Raw genomic sequence first — 21,259 nt, forward strand, 5'->3', positions numbered from 1 at the left:
GCGTGGCTCTGCCGGCTGCTCTGCCGCCCGCCATGGGGAAGAGGAAGGAGGCGGAGGAGCGCCCTCCGGAGCCGGAGGAGCCCCCTTCCTCCTCCTCCTCCTCCTCCTCGATCTGGGTCCGGGCGCAGTTCCTGCCGGAGGACGGGGACCCCTTCTCCTCGTCCTCGGGCGCCGCCTTCCCGGAGCCCCGCCGGCCCCCGGCCCTCGCCCTTCTCCCGGAGCTCCCGCTCGGCGCCCAGCTGCCCGCCCTCCACCGCTGCCTCCAGGCCCCGATCCCGGTGAGTCCCGGCCGGAGAAGGAAGGGAGCCCGGGAGGAAGGGGCAGGAAGGGCCGGGTCTCCCCTCTCTCCCCGCCGACAGCCCCCTCTTTGGCCCAAGGCTGCCAGCGCCCCTCTCTCTCCCCCGGCCTTGGCCCCGGAGGGCGGCGGCAGTGGGCCCTTGGGGAGGGTCTCAGAGGCCCCAGGGCCCGCCAAGGGCCACTCCCAGGGCGGCATCTTCCCCCAGGAGAGCCAGGAGCGGAGGCCGAGGGGGCGCTGCTCCTCGGGGAGCCCCTGCTCTTGGATAGGCGACCTGCCTCCTCTGGGTCCCTCCGGAGGAAAGGCTGCTCTCCGCATCGCCCTCTTCCCCCGAGGCCTCCAGGCGGCTGCTCCTTGCAGATCCCCCTTCCCCGAGAGAGAGACCCGGGCGGAAGTGGGCTCATCTTTCTGCCCGAGAGGAAAGCCTGTTTGCCCGGTCCTCGGCCAAAGGTCCCTGGCCAGCCCCGGTCCTCCTGGGGCTCCTGATGGCGGGGAAGGGACCGGGAGGGCTGGGCCTGGCAGCCCTTCTCCCGCGACCGGGACCTGGGCCTGTCCCTCGGGGCATTTGGATCCGGCCCTTCCTTGCCATCCCTGAGCCCCTCTGAGCCACTGGCTGGCCATGCTGGCCTTGGCCTGGTCTTTCCTGCTGGGGCTCTGGGTGGTCCCTCCCGGAGGGCCCTCTGGAGGCCTGTCCCTCCTGCCCCTGAGGGCAGGGCGAGGAAGATGCAGCCCCTGCGTTGCAAAGCCATGGGGCTCGTCCTCAGGACTGAGGCTGCTCTCTCTCTCTCTCTCTCTCTCTCTCTCTCTCTCTCTCTCTCTCAATAACTCCCCTTCTCTGGCTTCTTGCTCAACTCCTGAAGGCCCTGTTTCCAGCCGACACTTCTCCAGGGGCAGCAGCAAAGGCATGCCTTAGATTCAGAATCCAAAGCTGTAGACCAGTTATTCCGGAAAATCCCTTTGCATCAAGGTGGGCCCAGTTGAGGGAGAGGAAGAGGGAAGGCGCCGGTTGAGAGCCGGCCCTAAATCCCAAGGCATGAAAGGCAAAAGTCAGCCTCCTTGGAGTCAGGACCTCCTTGAGTCCTATGGCAACTTGTGAGGCTTGCATCTCAGGGGTTGCCATGGCCTGAGTGTCGGAGTAGGGCTCTGGAGAGCAGGGTTGCAATCCCCACTCAGCCCTGGAAATCCACTGGTTGAGCCAGCATCGAGTCACAGCCTCAGAGGGTGGCTATGGCAAGCCCTTCTGAGAAGAACCCCTCCCCAACAAAACCCCACACAGCTTGGGTCTCTGGGGCTCCAGAAGCAGCCCTCTGCCCGGCTGGAGCTGCCCCTGTTACTCCTTGCAATGGAAAGCAAGTCCAGCCCAGGAGTGGTTTCATTTGCTTGGCTGAAAACTCTCTCCTTGAGGAAATGACTTTTAAGAGAGCTATTACTTTTAATTGCCTGCAAAGCTTTAAGGAAATCCCTTTAATGGGGAGAACAGCCAGAGCCTCTGGCGCCTTTTCAGATGGATTCAGCACAGAGCAGCCTCCTCTTGCAGTGAGGGCCCCAGCCAGAAAGGGCCCAAAGGGAGCCCCACTGCCTCCCAGGGCTCTGGGTGGGGAGCAGCCTTCACCCCTTATCTTGGGTGCTTTTGCAGGGAAGGATCCCTTTTGGGAACCTTTGCTCCTGGAAGACCTTTTCGGGAAAGGCATGGGCCGCTCCCAGCTTCTCCAGCCAAACCTTAATCATTTGCAAACCCCACTGATCTCTCTGGGAGCAACAAGCGACTGAGTTGCCTTTCAGGTCTGTCGCCTGGAGAAGGAAAAGGGCCTTGTGCTCACTGAGGCTACACTTTGTGGGTGATGGGCTTTGCAGTTGTGCAGCTGCGTTATCACCCTTCTCTCCACCCTTTTAAGCGCCTTTAGCTTTTGCAATGTGCCTTCAAGCTGACATTGTAGGGTTTCCTTGTCCAGATTTATTGTTCAGCCCGTGGTCAAGGTCACCCAGTGGGTTTGATGGTGGCTGAGTGAAGGGGATTTGAACCCTGGTCTCCCAAAGGTGCCCTCGGCCCTGGCTCAGGCCCCTGCCCAGTGCTGGCTGCCCATCAGGTGGCCCTTTAATTCAGCACCAGGAGTCATGGCTGAAGCATGTGAAGACGGCCTCCAGTCAGAGCTGCGAGCTGCCACCGTCAGACTTTCCAAGGGAGCCTCTCCTGCTCATTTCCTCTGGGACTATTAAATATAAGCCATGTCCTTCCATATATGCCCGGTGCCAGCCTATTCCATGCCCTTTTGTACAGGGGGGTGCCCATCCCTGCTATGTTCCCAACCCTGCTATGTCTGCCCGGCTCTTGGCAAGCCAACCAGCCAGCTGTCCATCTGTTTTCTGTAATGGTGACTCTCTTCCAGCCTGGTCTGAGGATAAATATAAATGTTGTGCTGCAGAACCAAAGCTCTGTGAGGGGCTTTCCCACAACCTCCCAAACTCACAAGAGTCCTTCCTGGAAGGCTTTCCTTCCCTCTCACCCCGGAGAGGAGCAGATCCGGCCCTTGCCCAGGGGACCCTAAGGGGGACTTGCTTGGAGATCCCCATTGTCTCTCTTGGAGAGCTGTTTGGAAAGTTTTTTGTTTTATGTATTGAAAGGCTAAATAAAGGAGATGAGAGTTTCCAAGGCTGAGCAGCCCAGAGGAGTGGGGCGAGGGCGGACAGTGGGGCGGACAGTGGCCCTTGACCCACAAATGGCCCTTCTTCTGCAAGCCTGTGCCAAGGATGCCAGTGGAGTTGGGAAGGAGAGGAGGCCCAGACTGGAGCCCCATCATCCCTTCGGGCTTCACTGCTAAGAGCGCTAAGCCTGGGAAAGGAGGCACCGGGGCAAAGAGAGCCCTGGTAGCGATGGGGGGAGGCCTCTCTGGGAATTGCCATGCTCCCAGTTATGAGCCTTGGGAAGGGAAGGAGGGAGGGAAGGAGAGCTCCAGGGACAAATGCAGCCTCTGGGCCCAGATGCTGAGCACAACTGTTCAGGAGTTTGTTTTATCTGCTGCGCCTTGCCTTGGAGGCTGCAGTGGGGAATGCACCTTGTGGGTGACTTATGCACAGAACACATAGAGCATTGTCCATCCATTAATTCACTATCAGTCTTGAGGGAAGGAAGGGATCCCTTTGAGGTTTCTGCTTCAGGCATCATCATTTCTTGGGCAGCTGGGAAGGGCCCGGCTCTTTCCTCTGTGGGGGAACCTGTGGTCCCCCAGCTCTGTTGGTGGACTACACCACCCATTGTGTCTGATCATTGGCCATGCTGGGTGGGGATGATTGACACAAGAGTCCAGCAATCCCTTAGGTGGTCCCTTCTCAGCCTTTTTGTTCTATAAGAAAATATCTGTTCCCAATCAGAAAAAGAGGCCAGGCCGTGCCCCCCTCAGTGGCTGCCCCCTCCTCTTGAGCCCCTCCAAAGCCCGATTCTCTTCTGCGGTGGGGGGCTTGAGAGAGACCCCTTTCTTCTGTGTGGGCTTTCTCCAGCACTGCTTCTGCTACCACGATGGTGCCCAGGGCATCTCTCAGGGGTGCTGGCAGTGGCTAGAGGGGCCCACTGATGTGGCGTGGGAGGGTGACTGTCTCCAAGACACCTGGCACTTTCCCTCCCCAGGACCCCCTGGTGCTGATGTGCCTAGAGAGCCAAGGGAGGGCATGCTGGATGCTGAGGGCAGATTTATTCACATATCAAAAAGCCCCGGCTTTCTTGATGGGCAAATGGTTAGGGGTCCAAGTGAGCCCCTCTTTTTAATGGGGTGGCCCTTGTGTTTTGCAGCTAGAGGATTGTGCCTTGCAAGTCTTGCCCTCTGGGCACTATTTGGATCTGGAGCTGTCTCTGCTGGAGCAGAAGGATGATCTGGAAGGCTTCTACGAGGAAATCAGGTGAGTATCGTGGTGGCAGAACCTCCTGGGGGAGGTTGCTCTTTTTGCCTCCCTCCAGGAAGGAGGGGGGAGATTGGGGGTTCCACATCTGCTCTGATCTGGAGCCGTAAAGATGGGGGTATTAATGGATACACAAACCCACCATCCTTGGGGAACTGGCAAGGGAGCCATTACTGCCCCAGATCCCTGGTGGAAAGTCGGGAGGGGGGGGGTCAGTCTCTGGCCATATCTCCCCAGAGGCCTCCCTTTGCCTGCTTGTGGGATGCCAAGAGCAAGGCCTTGGGGCCCTTTCTGGAGCAGAGGGCCAGGACCCCAAGTGAGCACTTTGCAATGTTGGGAGAAGTCCTGGGGTGTGTTGCTATTGGGGAGGGGACTGCAAGGGGAGGCCCCTGAGGATGAACCTGTGCCCCCTGACATGATCCTCTGTGGCTCTCCCCTTGTTGCAGCAAAGGCCGGCGTCCCATCCTCCTCCTGCGCACACAGCTCTCTGTCCGAGTCCAAGCCATCCTGGGTGAGTCTCTCCTGAGGCCAGTCTGTGGCTGCAGTCGCGGCTGGTGCTTCCTCATTTGAGGCCCAGCTCTGGAAATGGGCGTTCTTGACCAATGGGCAGGAGACCTTGGCGAGCCTCCCATTGCTTTCCTCTGCCTTGAGGCCGTCAGGTGCTGCTGCTCCCAGGCATGCATGTACATATATGCACACTCACATGCACCCAATTTGGGGCTGTGGAAGGTGCTTGGGTGCCCCATGGTCGCTTCTGAGCCACAGTCTGAGTGTCTCCAGTTGTCTCTCTTTCTTTCTGTTAGCTATTGGTTTTCATAAGCTGCTTTGTAGTACATTGCCTTGGGTCTGGCACTGGAAAGAAGGTGGGATGTGGAAGGAAGGAAGGAAGGAAGGAAGGAAGGAAGGAAGGAAGGAAGAAAGAAAGAAAGAAAGAAAGAAAGGCTTGTGTTTGCAAATAAATCAAGGTCACCTGCTCAGCTGGAAGAGGATTCCAAGATAGTTTTTGTGTTTACCTTCCTCTCCTGGTCAGTTCCATCCGTGACATAGAGCAGAGCACTTCCCCGCCCCCCGCTCTCGGTATGTGGGTTGTGTAATGTGGTTATTTCTGTAGTCTCCGGCAGCCCACAACCATTTCTTCTATCTGTTTGGTGGAAATTACAGGTCTGAAGTGGCTGCCAAAGGTCAGTGTTCCTTGGCAAAGCCTAACTGGCTGTGTGGATCGCACTGTTTTTGCCTTCTCCTGGGCATGTGCCACTGCAGCAAAGGGGGAGCCCCAATCACGTGAGCCCCTGCACAGTGTGGGGCTGATAAGTCTGGTTGACCATTGTTCAGCACCCCCTTGACCACCATCCCTGTCCCATCCAGATAGCAACATGGAAGTGGGACTGTGTTGCCTTGTGGGCGCGCATGGCCGGATGCCTCTCCTCTTCCTTGCCCTCCTTGTCTGGGGCCTCATTGTTTCTGGTCATGGGAGCTGCGGCGATGGCTTTGGCTTCCTCCCTCCCAGCTGCTCTTTCCTTCTGAGTCAGCCTTGTCTCCCGTGGTTCATGTTGAAAGCATTTCCGGAGCCCTGTGGGCAGCTCCTAGCTGGGCTACAAAGCGGCCGGCCCCATGTGCTGCACTCGGGGCATGCCCAGTGGTCTGGGGAGCAGAGCGCAGCCAGGGTGGCACTTGGGCAAAGAAGCAGGATGGGTGCGGGGCACTCTGGGTTTTTTCAGGGGAGGGTGGTGTTGGTTTAAGCTGGGCTGAGGGAGCATGGCTTCCCTCCATCTGGCTTGGGACTTCTCCTCTGGGATAGTGCTGCCATTCCCCCTCCCCAGGAGAGAGTCACTGGCCCAATTGGTGCTGGGGCTGCTCCATGTGTTCTTTTGCTCTTCTTCTCTGATGGGGGTCTCCTTTCACACCTCTCCAGCCATCTTTCCTCCTAGATTGCAGATTTCCCCCTCCCTGCATTGGTTGGAGGCCAGGAAGGCTGGGGGGCCAAGAGGCAGCCCTTCAAGGGGTCATGAGATCCTGGGGTTCCTGTCCACTGCCCCCCTTTTAAGGCAGTAAGGCGACTTGCTTGGGGGGAACACATAGCCACTCGCCTGCCTTGGTGGAGGGAGGCTTGCAAAATGCACCCCCAACCCAAAGGATTTCCCCCTTCCTCCACTGGCTTCCCTTGGGTCTCCTTCAGCACCACCGGGCAAATGGTCCAGCTCTGGCCATTGCAGCAGACTGTTTGTGCTGGGGGGGGGGGGGGAGGCTTTGGTTTCTCCTAGTGAGGAAGAGGCTGAGTTGAGCTGGTGTGTGTGTGTGTGTGTGTGTGTGTGGAGGGGGTATTGGTGTTATTTTCTGCCAGGGGGGCCTCTCTATCCTCCCTCATCCTTGCAAAGGGGAGGCCTGAAACTTGGCAGGAGGAACTTGGCGGGTGGGGAAATGCCTGTGGCCCCAGGCATTTGAGGACTCCCTCTACTATATCTTATCTTATTATTAATATCTTATTATTATTATTAACCTTTATATCTCTCTCTAAGCTGCAAAGATCTCTGCAGTTCAGAGTACTTCTGTTGTTTAAACAAAACATTGCCAGCAGCTGATCAGGTTGAAAACAGGAAAGGCTGGGATATGGGAAGGGAGCTGCGTAGAAGGAGGTAATTTAAGCTGTAGGGATGATGGCAGGCCCAGAGTGTCCCTTGGCCTAAAAATAGTCCATGGAGGGGCCGCAAGGCAAGGAACGCGCCTCTGGGGGAAAGGCTGCTCTCCCTTCCATCTCACGGACTTTAGTTCTCCTTTATTGGTGCAAGGGCTTGTGGCTGGTTGCCTGATAAAACTCTGGGCTGCATGGCCTTGCTCTTGGGGTGCCGTCCCGGTTAGGGAAAGGAGCGTCCAAAGCATCCCTCTCCCGTAATTGTATCCTTGCTGCTGGCACCAGGGGAGTGGGGTGTGGGGGATCCCTTCCTCTCCCCTTGTCCTAAGCATGGAGGTCCTGGGATCTCGCTCCAGGCTGAGGTGAGAACCAAGCCACTCTTTGTCAAGACTTCTTCTCTGTGCAGGAAACTCTGCAGAGATATTTATATCAAAATGCAGGAAACAGGAAGGCGGTCAGGAACTAGGCTGCAGTGTGGGCCCCGGGAGAAACACCCCCAAGAGGCTCTTCTGCACAAGGCTGAGGGGGCGGAAGAAATTAGCCTCTGGTGCTGCATCCTTTGAGGGCCTCACTCTCTCAGGGGCCGCGCGCATGAATCTCCCCCCCCCCATAAGCTGCTTTCAAGTGCCATCAGTGCCATTGGAGACTGGAGGGACACTCAGTAGCATCTTAAGCCCAGAGATGGCTCACAGCCCCCTCCTGTATGAACTACTGGATGGATGGATGGACGTTGCCTCAGAGGGCTCTGACTCTTCCTTCCCTTCCCTTTCCCTCTCCTGGCAAACAGGGGCAACTGGGGATGATGGCAGCGTGTGGATCCTTTGGAGGGGCAGACCCTCATGGGAGGCCCTTGCCACAATGCCGAGGTTTCTGGAGGCCAGCAATAATAAGTTTTATCTCCAAGGGTTGAGGTGGGGTACAACCTGCTGCATCTTGGCTGGCAGGGCAGCCAAATGGTCTGTGGAGGAGGCAGACTTGTGGAGGGGGTGTCCTGGAGGGTCTAACTCCTCTGTTCTGCCCCCTTCCCTCCCTCTTCCTTCTATCAGAGAAGCTCTACACTGCAAAGGGTCCAGAGCTGAGGCGCTCCCTCTTCTCCTTGAAGCAGCTCTTCCAGGTGAGCCCCCAGATGATTCCAGACCAGCCACCCTTCGCCACCTGCTCTCCTTATTATTTATTTTATTTTATTTTTATCCCACCTTTCTCCCAAAATGGGACCCAAGGCAGCGAACATATATAAACATAAGTTAAAACTGTACAATTAAAATCATAAAAATATAAAAATTACAAATATAAAATTTTTAAAACATATAGTTAAAATTAAAAAGTCCAAGTCCAAGCCTCTCATCTCCCAATAAACCAAGCCTGCCAGATCTCAAAAGGCCTGTTTAAATAAAAATGTCTTTGCCTGCCTACGAAAGGCCAGCAGTGAGGGGGCCAACCTAGTCTCCCGTGGAAGGGAGTTCCACAGGGAAGGAGCAGCCACTGAGAAGGCTCTTGGCTCCTCACCAGCCGAGCCTGGGATGGTGGTGGGACCGAGAGAAAGCCTTCTACTGAAGATCTTAGGGCTTTAGGTGGGTCATATGGGGAGATACGGTTTTTCAAATAGTCTGGACCTAAGCCGCCCAGCCACTCTTCCCTGGCTTCCCCTGTGGGATTCCCGCCTGTGTGTGCGCAAGGGCAGTGGGCAAAGCGGGTGGGCTGGCTCCTTCTCTCCTACCCAGCAGGTGAGAACAGGGCTGGCCATTCGAGTCCTGCTGGGCCGGACTGTGGCTCTCAGACCAGCCGAGAGACGCCTGGACCCCCTGCCTCCCTTTTGAGCCCTGTGCCAGCTGAGGCCTGTGGTGGTAGAGTTGGGACAAGGGACCCCCACCCAGAGAGATGGGGGGAGATCATCACCCAGCCTCTGGTCTTCTGCTGCAGGAGGACAAGGACTTGGTGCCAGAGTTTGTGAACTCAGGAGGCCTGACCTGTCTCATCACTGTGGGAGCAGAGGCTGACCAGAATTACCAGAACTACATCCTGAGAGGTAAGCCAGCCTGCAGGAGGTGCATGGGATCTGTGGGGTTTTGGGGGGGGGAGTCCCTGGGTTTCTTGCGCCCCCTCCCCCCCCCCCCCCTCCTCAGCATTTTGGATGTTCAGCCTCTCTGCCTCATTCACAAAGGAGTATTGCTGTTTCAGGTAATTTGATGGAGGAAATGAAAGACCCACTCCCCAGCCACTGGGACAAGGTCCAGTTTGGCATAGTGGACGTTGACCCCTCTCCAGTCAGTTTGCTAAAATAGCAGGAACAGGAATGGCAGGCAGTTATTTTTCTTAAATCATAGTTTAAAATTAGTGCTACAGTGTTCTTATGTGCTTGCTAATTTGCTTTTAATCACGTCATGTGGAAAGTGCTTTAGCACGCGTATTTATTTAGGCCACAGAAGGTGGTCCTGAAGGTATCAGGGGGTCTGTGGACGCCCCCCCACACACACACACACTGCCTTCCATCAGGGACAGCTGGGTCCCATTGGCTCCCCACAAATCCAGGCTCCCCACAGTCTGGGAAGGAGTGAAAGAACCACCAGGGAAGTGGCAGAAGATGGTGTTTTCCTGTAAAAAGTAGGGAGAGAAAGTCTGGATCCCAGCCCACCAGGGAAGCCCCCACCCACCCCTACTGTCCCCCAAGTGTCTCTTGGGCATCTCATGAGGCCGCTCTCCCTTCCAGCCCTCAGCCAGATCATGCTCTTCGTGGATGGGATGATGGGAGTGATCAGCCACAACGCAACGGTCCAGTGGCTCTACACGCTCTGTGGCAGCCTGGTGAGTCGGCCTTCCCTGCTCTCCACCTGCGAGTGGCTGTGGGGGGAGCCTTCCTGCCCACTGCCTGCCAAGTGGTCCTCTTGGCCAGCCCATGCCAGGACTCAGATCTTCTCCCTTGGGTCAGCCCCTTCCAAGGGTACATCTGGAGCACCTGTGGGCAAGGTTGGCACAATCCAGGCTGCAGCCCCCAGCTCTTGTCCACCTGATACACATCCCTGGTCATGTCCCAGGAGGCGGGCTGTGTGCTCAGTGGCTGGGGCTTTGTCCCAGGCCCCGCCTCCACAGAGGGTCTTTCCTGATGTCTGTCAGGGGCTGCGTGTCCTCACAGCCCCTATAGCCAAGCCAGAGGGCCCCCCTAGGGTCTGATGATGACAGCGGTGCCCCTCTTCTAGTATCGCTTGGTGGTGAAGACAGCCCTGAAGCTGCTCCTGGTCTTTGTGGAGTACACCGAGTCCAATGCCCAGCTGCTCATCCAGGCCATTGTGGCCGCAGAGGAGGCCCGGGGTGAGTGGGCCATGTGACAGACCCCTGAGTTGGGAAGATTTTGCCACAGGAGGAGGGGGGAATGGCTGGACCTCCATTTTCCGTGGCTGTGGATCCCTGGTGAGAGAGAGAGACCCCTGAGGGCTGGTATCCCACAACATACTGCTTGCAATGTTCCTGGGAGGCACCTGGCCAGCTGGCTACCTGGCAGGCTAGCATGGCCTTTTGACCTTCCTTGGTTTCCCTTCCTCCCCTTCCTTACTACCTTCCAGGTGGGCTGCCATGGGCTCCCCTGGTGGCCATCTTGGACCAGAAGAGCGGAGCCGACACAGAGCTCCAGGTGTTTGCAATGACTCTTATCAACAAGGTGGGTCCGGGTGACGTGGCTGGGGATGGGGGCCTAGCTCCACCTCTGGGCCGGATGGGACCACCCAGCGCACTCCACACCCTGACTGCCGGGGCTCCCTGTCTCTTCTGTGCAGACTCTGGCAGCCCTCCCTGACCAGGACTCCTTCTACGATGTGACTGACTGCCTGGAGCAGCAGGGCATGGAGCGCATTGTTGCCCAGCACATGGTCGGAAAGGGCACCGAGCCGGCCTTCAGCCAGCAGCTGGCCATCTATGAGGTAAAGCCACCACATCCAGTGGGGCTGGGTGGCTCTCAGTTGATCCTTCTCATGGCACCCACTGGCGGCAGCAGTGCTTTGCTCCTGGCATTGCCTGCCCCCCACTGGGCCTGGGGAGCTATAGTCCAGGGGGAGGGGGAGGGGGAGGGGAGGGGCATAGATATGGCTATATGCATCTGGAAGGGGGTCCTTCCCCCTCCAGTCTAATCCTAACCCACCTGCCCTTCTTGCAGAATGCCCTCAAGTATGAAGACGGGCCAGAGGAGACCCCTGAGGGCCCCCGTGGGAAGGAGCGCAGGAAGGGGGAGGAGGGGCGGAAGGGGCCGCGGCGCTCCCTTGGCTACACCACAGGGACATTGCTGACGCATGAGGAGAGTGGGGGTCCCAAAGCCCCCCTGGAAGATGAGGAAGGCAGCTCCCACCAGACCATCCTGGCCAGGATGGAGAAGGAGGAGGACCTGTGAGTTGGCAGCAGGACTGGAGGCTGCCCTGGAGGGCTATGGGTCTCTTTCCCAGTGGGGAGGATGTGAGGGTCAACCAGCCCCCTACTCATCAACCCATGTGTCCCCTTTTGTGTTCCACCCCTATCCCTGCCCCGGCCTGCTCCAGGAGTAGCTACAGCAGCATGTGCAGCCTACATCTTTCTTCCGCCTTGGAAAGCCCAGTGGATGGAGGAGGAGGAGGAGGAGAGGCCCTGGGCAGCTTGGGCAAGAGGAGCGTTTTCAAGTAGGTCTCCTTGTCCCCACTGCACCCCATAGAAGTCTCCCTTAGGAGTCGTGTAGCCCTCCAGGTGTTCTTTGACTCCAGCTCCCATCAGCTCTGCAGACAACAGAGCAGAGCAATGCTAGGAGTTGCAGCCCAACCACCAAGGCTGGGCACGGGACCCCCATCGCTGAGTGCAGGAAGAGGAGGAAAAGGATGATTGAATTGGGGGTGGGGGGTGGGGTTCAGTCCTTTGTCTCCCGAAGTTTACAGAGTGTAGCAGAATGGGGGGCTTCCCGTGGGAGCAACATGGGGGAGGACTGCTGTAACACATTTGCCCCATACAGGGGTTTGGGATGGGATGGGATGGGATGGAAATGGGGCAGAGAAGTGAAAGCAGGCACTGTGGGGGCATTGGGGGTGCACAAGTGGGACTCCGGAGGAGGGAGAAGGCACTGTGTGTTGCTGTGGGGAGGGGGCTCAGGGATGGGGGTGGGGTGAGGAAGAGGCACTTGCAGCGGGTCCAGGGGGGTCATGCCATGCCCTGCTCCCTCTCTGAGCTTTCTGCTCCCTTTCTCCACTTACTCACCCTCCTCTCTCTGTGTGACTCTTTCCCCCCCCCCCATTTCGATGGGCTCAGGCGGCATCCTGAACAGTGTGGCTGCCCCAGACCTTGTGGTTTGGCCTGTGTGAGGGGTGGGTGGCCTTGGGGTGGGAGTAGGGAGAGGTCCCCCATGGCTTTGCCTCGCTTCCCCTCCTGCGGTCTGAGCCCCTTTCTGCTTTCTCTGTCTCTCTCCACCTGCCTTCCTGCTTTCAGACTCCATGAATCTGACTCCGTTTGGTAAGTCAATGCCTTTGCTACTGTGGCGTGGCATGGCGTGGCATGGGTGTTTGTGTGTGTGGATTTCATTGTCCTAGAGGTCTCTTTGCTCTGCCAGTCCTGGTGGTGAATTTCAGGGGAGGGGGCTGGGGAAATGATTTCGGGGAGGGGTTTGCCAAGCTGGGGGGCTGGAGGAGCTGCCTTGTGGCGTGTGGTTGTGGTGGGTGTTGTTTGTGGTGCTGGCATCTGCAGTTGTGCCAGGGAGTGCTGCCGCCATTGCCGCCTGAACTGGATGTCTTCCTCTGGGGAAGGGGCTGCTGAGCTCTTCTTCTTTGGGGGACTTTTGGGAGAAGCTGTGGCATTTTCCCATTTCCATGGTGCTTTTGACACGCTGGCCCTCAGCCGGGAGTAAAGGAGTGATCAGGACAGTGTTAAGATCTAACCCCCACACCAGACTTTGAAGCTAAAAACAGGCAGGAGAAGGATGGGAGTTACACCTGTGCTCCTGACCAGTGCCAGGTGCACCAACAGTGTCTCCATTTCATGCATCTGGCCAAGTTACAATAGCATGTCTTATGACAGACATTTGGAAACCCATAAGATTCCAAAGAAAGGCAGGAACTAAAAGAATGCCAGGCATGGCGCTTGGCAGGGGAGAGGCCTTGCATGGCTTTCTCTTGGAGAAAGGACTTTTCCTCTCTGTGGCACAGGCTCCTCCTCTGCCTTCCGCTGTTTGTCCACCTGCCCACTGGTCATCCAGCCAAGGGAAACGGCTTCCCTGCTGCATGTGGCTCTATGCTTGGCTCTGCTGTGAGACCAGCCTCACCCCTGATGCCCAGTGGCGCTAACTGACTTTTTCTCCCAGGCGAGAGGAAAGCCCCCCAGTCTTTGGGGACAAGCCTGTTCTGAAGCGCTTTGAGTAAGTAGGGGCGTGTGTGCTCCTCCTCGAGGCTCCTTTATGGGGTGGCTCGTCTGCAAGGCAAGCACTCCAGTGCCAGTGCTTCCCATTGCCTGGACCAGGCACAGTGTCCAGGCTGGTGCTGCCAACCAGTGGCCAGTTTCATGCTTGGCCTGCCTGGACCCAGGAGGAAGACGGCCCAGCCGCCTCCTCTGAATCTGGTGGTCACTGCTGCTGTTTTAGTGGCCCAAAGTGCTTTGCAGTCTCTCCTTCTGCCATGCCCTCCCTTCCAGGAGGGCCAGGCTGAGAGGCAGAGGGGGAAAACACTGCCCAGAGGTGCCAGGATAGGCCAGGTGCTGGAAATGGCCTGTTCATCCCTGCAGGCAATATTCAGGCTCTGACCCTTGAGAAAAACGAGGAACATAAACCGCCTTGGAGCTTCCTGGGAGGGAGTGAAAGCACCTCAGTCGCTCCTCTCTTTGGTGCTGGTTGCTGTAAGGGCGGGGATCCTGGCCCTGACCCCTGCTTACTTTGGGTGGAGATGGGGCAGAGTATCAGTGGGTGGATTCCTCTGTGGCAAAGGGACTTGTGGATCACATATGGGGTGCACAGAAATGGGTCTGAGCACCAAAAATCTGCCGCAAAAGGTGGGTCTGGCCTGTGCCTGCAGGGGGCCAGATACAGGTATTTTTGGGGAGGTCAGCTGTTTTGGGAAGGCTCTTGTGGGGTGGGGTTCCTCTAGGCTCTGTCCTACCTGGAAGGAGGGGACCCAGGCACCTCTGTGGCAGACTGGATGTCCCCTGGCCTCCGTGGGGCTGTGGCAAACAGGCAGTGATGGGGGTCCTTCTCACATAGAGCCCGATTCTTGGACAACCTGGCAGCCTACCAGAAGGAGAAGATGTTTGCCATCTCCCAAGGACGGTCAGAGGCACTGGCCGAAGCCACCCCGGGCATCGAGCCATTTGACCCAGGTAAATCCATATGGAGTGGAATGAGCCAGTGGCAGCTCCTGCATCTGCTGTCCACCCCACAGCCTGCCCCTTGTCGTTTCCTCCCCGCTAACCGTCCTCCATGGGTCCAACCTTAAGTCTCTCTCTCTGTTTCCTCAGGGAAGTGGAACGAAGGGGCCAACGGAAGTGCCCACGAGGGAGAGCCAAGGTCCAGTTTGGCCACGGGGTCCTTTAATGCCAGAGAGGCTGGGGAGGTGACCCCTACCAGCCACACTCCCCCTCCCCTCGGCACCCCCCAGGGTCTCTGCAGCAGCCTTACTCCTGAGAAGACCCAGCAGCAGCCCCTTCCTCCGTCATCTCCATGGAGCCCAATGGGGCCAGGGAGGGCCCTTCTTTTCCCAGCAGAGGAAAGCCAGGCGGGCCCCATGGAGGGGGTCAGCCGCCAGGGCCCAGGGCCAGAGGGCTTCCATTCAGACTTGCCAGCCCCCCGGCTGCTGAGGGCTCAGTTCAGCCTCGAGGCAGAGTCCAGCCTGCAAAGCCTGGAGCGGACCCTCATGACTCCCTTCAGGAAAGACTGTGGAGGGGCCCAGCCCTCTTTGGGCCCCAACCCTCCCCTGCTAAAGATCCGGGACTTAGACTTCTCTGACCTGGGTGAGGAGGAAGACTTGGACGTCCTGGAGATGACCGAGGCGGAGGAGCAGATCTCATCTTGGGGGGCTACTGGGGTGGGGGCTCCTCCCCCCGCCCCTCCCCTGTTCCCCCCTGGACACTGCCCCCCTCCGCCTCCCCCTCCTCCCCCAGTCCCTCCCCCACCCGGCTGTCCCCCACCCCCTCCCCCCCTGCTGCCCCCTGGATGCCCCTTGCCTGGTGTACCAGGCTCTTCTTCTGGGGAAGATGCCCCCTCTCCCACCATGAAAAAGAAGAAGAAGACAGTGAAGCTCTTCTGGAAGGAGATAAAAAGCAAAGAGAGCTCAAGCCAAGGTGGCCATTTTGGGGAAGCGACGCTGTGGTCCTCCCTGGAGAATGTGGAGGTGGAGGCTAGCAAGCTGGAACATCTCTTTGAATCCAGGGCCAAGGAAGTGCTGGGCTCCAAGGTAAGGGCCAGCCTTTGCCCCCTCAGTCCCCTTTCCTGGCTGTTCTCTGGCAATGGGAAGCTGGGATACCTCTGCTCTGCTTCCGGGGCCCTGCTGCAAAGGCACCAGAGCCCTGGCATTACTGGGCGCAAGGAGCCAACTGTGAGTATCCTTTCACACCTGGCCCCTTGGCAGAAGGCCTGAGCACTGGACGGAAGGGGCATTCAGCCCTATTCAATCCAAGGGTACTGGTGCCCAACTGCCTTTGGACGTTTCCAAAGGGCTGGGTGTCTCCCCCCCCCCCCCATTTCCTGGCTGCTCACTTGCCACAGGAAAGATGGCTACCCCCTTATATTCCTGGGTTGGGGTGAGTTGGGGGTCCTAATGGCAGACAGAGGAGATGGGGCAGCAGGGCAGCTAGAGAAGCCCCCCTTACTTCTCCCCCCCCCCCCCGGTATCCCCCTCCAAGAAAGCTGCTGATGGGAAGAAGCTGCTGGTGGTGCTGGATCCCAAGAGGAGCAACGCCATCAACATTGGCCTGACGGTGCTTCCGCCCATCCACATCATCAAGCTGGCCATCCTCAACTTTGACGAGTTTGCCATCAATAAGGAAGGGATCGAGGTGAGAGGGCAGGCGGAAGGCTCTCCATGTTCAGGCTTGTTTCTTAAGTCCTGCAGCTGGCAGCTCCTGTTTTCCATGAAAACCAAGGAGAGCAACCCGTTTTCCCATTTCAGCAATGATAAATTGCTTGCTGCTTTCATGTTTTTTGCTGCCTCTAGGCGGGCACCTGGGCTTAGGAAATGGATTAGGGTACGTTTTCAGGAACAATCTTCTCCCTGCTGCCCATAAACCCAGTTCTGGAGGCGTTGTAATATATTGTGTTGTGGTGACACTAATCTCAGAAAAATGTTTATCCAGAAACTGTTCCCAGAATAGGATTTAATGCCACCACAATTATACCAGCAAGAGTCAGATATGTGTTTAACTAACTATGTTAAAGGTACTGGCATGAAATACTACCGGTGAGGTATTTTAATTGAATGTTTATTTTGTCTGGAATCCATATTAACTGCAGGCTTGAGCCATCTATTTCCCAATTTGTAAGATTGCTAGATTCAGGTCTCTTTCCCAGACTTGTTTTCAGCCCCAAACTTGAGGGGTATTTGCAAGATACTAACCACTTCTAAAGTATTGATGCCAGATCCATTGTAGTAGTTTCTTCTGCCCTTGGTTTTAGATTTTCACATTGGCAGAATGAAATATTAGCCTGAGCCTTCACTGAAGGAATAGGAACAAAGTAAGACCTTGCAATGTGTGAAGCCCTGAATAAGGAGCACCTGCTCCCCTGATTTAGCTCTTCCGTTAACATTTGTTGTTGCTGCTGTGCGCCTTCAAGTCGTTTCCATCTTATGGCAACCTGAAGTCCCAAGGTTTTCTTGGCAAAGTTTGTTCGGAGGGGAATGGCCTTTGCTTCCCTGTGAGGCTGAGAGAGAGTGACCTGTCCAGGGCCAGCCAGGAGTTTCCATGGCAGAGCAAAGGGGCTTCAAACCCTGGTCTGCACAGTCCCTGTCCAGAGCCCAAAGGCCTTGTAAGCGAAAAACAACACCTGCCATCGTTGTGCTTAAACAATGCATGATCAAGGAGAGAAAAAGATGGTGGTATTTTGTTTGGTTCTGCATCGTGTGTGTGTGTGTTGGAGGGCTGCATTATGTTTTAATACTATATTTTAGTATTTCATATCATTAGAATGGTTATAAATGTTTTATTATGTAACTGTAAAGTGCCTCTTACATGGATGGCCCTATATAAATAAACCATCGTGTGGAGGATTCGGAAGCCACTAGCCCATATGCCAGTGAATTGAGGAACTTGTTTTTCTTGCAGAAAATCTTGACGATGGTGCCGACGGAGGAGGAGAAGCAGAAGATCCAGGAGGCCCAGCTGGCCAACCCCAGCGTCCCCCTGGGCTCTGCGGAGCAGTTCCTCCTGGCCCTCTCCTCCATTGCGGAGCTCTCTGCCCGCCTCCAGCTCTGGGCCTTCAAGCTGGACTATGACACCATGGAGCAGGTAGGGCCCCCTCGGTGCCAGGACTGGGATGCCCCCTGCTCAAAACAAAGTCACCATTGGGGCTGAGTGGGTGGCTTCCTACAGGGAGAGGTGCAAAGAGGGCAGCCTTTCCTGATGGTCTGACTCTGTAGACCTGGGTGTTGCAAGGGGTCCCAGAAGACCCATGATTTCTGTAGTGGCTGCAAGCGTTTTCTGGTGGGCTTGCAGTTGCTTGCTTTGCTCTTGGTCCCTGAGGGCAATGCCCAGTGGCCTAGCAGACAAAGCCCTTCCCTGGCTGGGCCTGAGGGAAACAGCCTCTCCTCAAGAGCTCTCCTGCCATTGCCCTTCTGATTCCTTGGTGTCTTCCCTTGCAGGAAATTGCAGAACCTCTCTTTGACCTGAAACTTGGGATGGAGCAGCTTGCCAAAAACCAGACCTTCAAGTGCATCCTTGCCACTCTGCTGGCCATGGGCAACTTCCTGAATGGCTCCCAGGTGACTGGAGGGGTGGATCCTGTTGGCTGGGGGCAAGGGGCCAGCTCAGGCCTTGGGGGTAAAGGAGGCTGCATCTGGGGCAAGACGCAGACCCAATTCTGGGTCTTCTGTGGGAATGGCTCACTGTCCTTCTTCCTCTGCTGCATCCTCCATCAAGCAATCACAGGCATACCTCTGGGACTGGAGGGGTTTGTTTACAGGTTCCATGCCAAGCCCTACTCTTTGGATGACTGAGCCTTTGAGCCCTGTTGGAGTCCCTCAGGAGCCTTCCTTAGACCAGCTTGGGCTGTTTATTGGCCCCAAGATCTCTCCCCTCTTCTGCCCAAGCCCAGGCCTGCTCCACCCGGGGATCTCTTTTCCTCCTGGAAGCAGCCTGGGCTGGTTCTCATTGATGGGACAGCCAGTTCCAGGCCTCTGGGTGGGCAGGTGGGCAGTTGCCTCCCCCTCCTCCAAGGCCAATCCCTGCAGGCAGACCCCAAACGGCCTGGGATGATCTGTGCCTTGGTGACCCATGTTCTTCTTCCTGCTCTGGGGAAAGTGGAGGGATTGGGTGGCTCCTAGGCCCCAGAGGAAGGGGTCCCAGGGAGGGCTCCCCCCTGCCATTTCTGCAGACCCATGGCTGATGTGTGTGGGGTGTTGGTTCTCAGAGCCAAGGGTTTGAGCTGAGCTACCTGGCCAAGGTGTCAGAGGTGAAGGACACTGTGCACCGGCAGACCCTCCTCCACCACCTGTGCCACACCGTGGTGGAGAAGTTTCCGGAGACCACAGACCTCTACTCAGAGGTTGCTGCCATCGCACGTTGTGCCAAGGTATGATAGGGCTCCTGCCTTTTCCTGGGCTGCTGCTGGGGGGGGGGCATGGGACGTCGGTGCCAACCTGGGCCAGAGGAACTCTGCCTTCCCTTCACCCTCCCCAGGTTGACTTTGATGATCTGGCGGAAGGGCTGTTGCAGCTGGAACGGCGGTGCAAGGCCTCCTGGGACAACCTGAAGGCCATCATGAAGCATGACATCAAGCCAGCCCTGAAGGGCAAAATGACAGACTTCCTGCAGGCCAGCACACAGAAGATCGTCATCCTCAAGGTGGTCCACCGACGCATCTTGAACAGGTCAGCATCCTCTCATGGGCAGCTGGGTGGTGCTGCTTCCTTTTGGGCTTTGAACAGCCTGCCAGAGCCAGAGCAGGGGCCTGGCAAGGGCCGGGCATCCTCTAGGGCCGGGGAGCCTGCTGCCCTTGAACCACAGCCACGGCCACTCACCCAAAGCGTCTCCCCAGGTTCCACTCCTTCCTCCTCTACCTGGGCTATGACCGGCGCTCGGCACAGGATCTGAAGGCCACAGGGTTCTGCCGGACCCTGCGGGAGTTTGCTCTGGAGTATCGCACGTGCCGAGAGCGAGTCTTGCAGCAGCAGAAAAAGCGGGCAGCATATCGGGAGAGGAACAAGACGCGTGGCAGGCTGATCACGGAGGTGATGCACTGGAGTGTCCCTTACCCAGCATCTGTTGCTTCCTGGGGAGACCCTCCACCATATGATGGAGGTTTGGGGGGGGTTCTGCCCCAGGCAAAAATGGCAGAAGCAGCCCTCCTGGTTTCCTGCTGTGTGCCTCTCTGGCAGGCACTGGGGCATCTTTGATGGATGCGGAAGGGACCCCATTGCCACCCCCTAAGCCTGCCCCTGGGTGCCCCCTCAGTGCCGCTTCTCCTCTTGCAGATGGAAAGGTTTGCAGTGGCCAACAAGTCCGAAGAGGGCCCTGCACCTGCTGTGCTCTCGGCCAGTCCCCAGCAGAAGGAGGAGGCCGGCCACGAAAGCATGACCAGCATCCTCATCTCCCCCACTGTGTCCTCTGGCCGCCGGTCCCGGGGCAGCAGAGGTGAGGGGCCAGCTATGGTCACCAAGAAGGGGATGTTTGCATTGGCTGATTGGATAGCCAGCTATTCCTCCTGCCACCCTCATAGCAGTGGTTACCCTGAGAGAAGATGGCCCTACCATGAGCCGCCCCTTGGCTCCATGTGTGGTTGGAGGGCATGAGTCTGTGTCTGCAATTGGGGGGTAATGCCTCAGTCCTCCCTGCTTTCTCCCCCCCCCCCAGGAGTTAGCAAGCAGAGTCCTCTCAGTGTGCCGCCTGTCCCACCTGAAGAGGAGGACCACCTTGCCACCATCGCCACTGGGACCCCCGGTTCTTCCCCAGACCCTTCTGAGGAGATCATGGATCGCCTGGTGAAGTCCGTCACACAGAATAACCCCCCTCGACCGGGTGCCGGGAAGGAGCGCAAGCGCTCACGGCTCAACCGGAAGTCGTGTGAGTCCTGCCTCTGGAGGGGGTTGGGGGCTACAAGAGGGAGGGAGGACCCTGAGCCAAGGGAGGGGGCTTTTGGTCTGAGAGAGGCTGCCTCCCCCCAGTCCCCTCTTTGGCGTTTGGCACATCTTTGTCTGGGGGGAGTCTTCTGCACCAACAGGGCATCTGGAAGACCAACAATGTGTTGGCCAGCAAGAGCAGAGCTTAGAGAGGGGTGCATGGGGGGGCTCTGAAGCTGCCACTCCCCCTGGCCCTCTTGCCAGGGAAGCCCAACCACCAGCAGGCTGAGGCAGAGCAGTAGATGCTGTGAGATCTGTGGAGCCTCCTGCCTCCCCCCTGAGTCCCTCATCCCTTCTCTTTTCCCCCCTCTCCCCCAGTGAGGCGGACCCTTAAGAATGGGCTGAGCGACGAACTGGTGCAGGCCTTGGGCCTGGCGCAGGCAGCTGGCGTGTCCGTGTGAGGAGGAGTTGATGGTGTCCATGATGGCGCAGCGGGAGAAGCCTCGCCAAAGCCGGCAGTATGAGGTGGGGTCTGCCCAGCAGTTAGAGGAAGGCATGGCAGAGGACCAAGGGGACGTCTGAGGACAGCAAGCAAACAGGTCCCTGATGGTGCAGCCCTTCCAGTGCCTGGCATTCGTATTTACGGGTTGGACATGCATTTGCTGCCTTGCAGCCACAAGGCTCAGGGAGGGGAAGTATGGACACACACACACACACTCCTCCCATGCCTTTGGTTTCTCCACTGAGGGCTGTGCATGTGCTTTCCCTGGTTAGAATCAGTATTATGTGTGTGAGTGTGAGAATTTGGACTTTTCCATCACATCACTGGGGGGGGGGAGGCTGGGAGAGTGGCATTCAAGTGGGCACCAGCACCAGCATCCACTCTGTCCTCCTTCCACCCACTCTTTATGTTCTGTGGTATTCCTTCCACCACAGATACGTTAAGGGTCTGCCTCCAGCCCTGCAAGCACCCTCCCATGACAGCCTCCCTCCCTCCCTCCCTCCCCAAAGGTGGTCCCAGGTGGGCCATGGCTCCGCTGCCACGTCCCTTCCCCTCTGGACGCCTGTTACACATGGGGGGCTCCTTCTTCCATGGGGAGGTCGGTGGAGAGAGAAAGTTTAAAGTGCTGGAAGCAGAAACTTCCAGGTGACAAAGAACTTGTTTAACTGTACGAAGCGAGAGGCAGAAAATACACAGTGTTACAACGAGGCAGGCTCTTGCCATTTTTTGTTTGTGTGTTATTCTGATGGCTG

The 21,259-nt window shown here is 57.3% G+C and overlaps 1 protein-coding gene across 3 annotated transcripts; it reads left to right on the forward strand.

Moving 5' to 3' along the window:
* FHOD1 (formin homology 2 domain containing 1) lies at window positions 1-21,214 on the forward strand. 3 transcript variants are annotated; one of them, XM_089540137.1, is made up of 24 exons: window positions 1-278; window positions 4,080-4,186; window positions 4,633-4,697; window positions 7,862-7,929; window positions 8,736-8,841; window positions 9,523-9,617; window positions 10,010-10,121; window positions 10,373-10,467; window positions 10,583-10,726; window positions 10,960-11,186; window positions 11,336-11,452; window positions 12,246-12,269; window positions 13,114-13,167; window positions 14,002-14,117; window positions 14,256-15,190; window positions 15,639-15,791; window positions 17,055-17,237; window positions 17,591-17,710; window positions 18,358-18,519; window positions 18,627-18,817; window positions 18,985-19,177; window positions 19,421-19,580; window positions 19,800-20,009; window positions 20,384-21,214. In XM_089540137.1, exons 1-24 carry the CDS (start codon window positions 33-35, stop codon window positions 20,464-20,466), a joined length of 3,966 nt encoding a protein of 1,321 aa, XP_089396263.1. In that variant the 5' UTR covers window positions 1-32; the 3' UTR covers window positions 20,467-21,214. The 3 variants fall into 3 exon arrangements, 2 of the variants coding, with proteins under 2 accessions (XP_089396263.1, XP_089396264.1); XR_016282473.1 differs by lacking the exons at window positions 18,985-19,177; window positions 20,384-21,214 and having other exon boundaries at window positions 19,800-19,886; XM_089540138.1 differs by lacking the exons at window positions 12,246-12,269; window positions 13,114-13,167.
* The last annotated feature ends 45 nt before the right edge of the window (window positions 21,215-21,259 follow it).

The sequence above is a fragment of the Sceloporus occidentalis genome, unplaced genomic scaffold, assembly GCF_023333645.1.
Source record: "Sceloporus occidentalis isolate IW3139 unplaced genomic scaffold, rSceOcc1.0.p SCAF_10, whole genome shotgun sequence".
Lineage (NCBI taxonomy): Eukaryota > Metazoa > Chordata > Lepidosauria > Squamata > Phrynosomatidae > Sceloporus > Sceloporus occidentalis.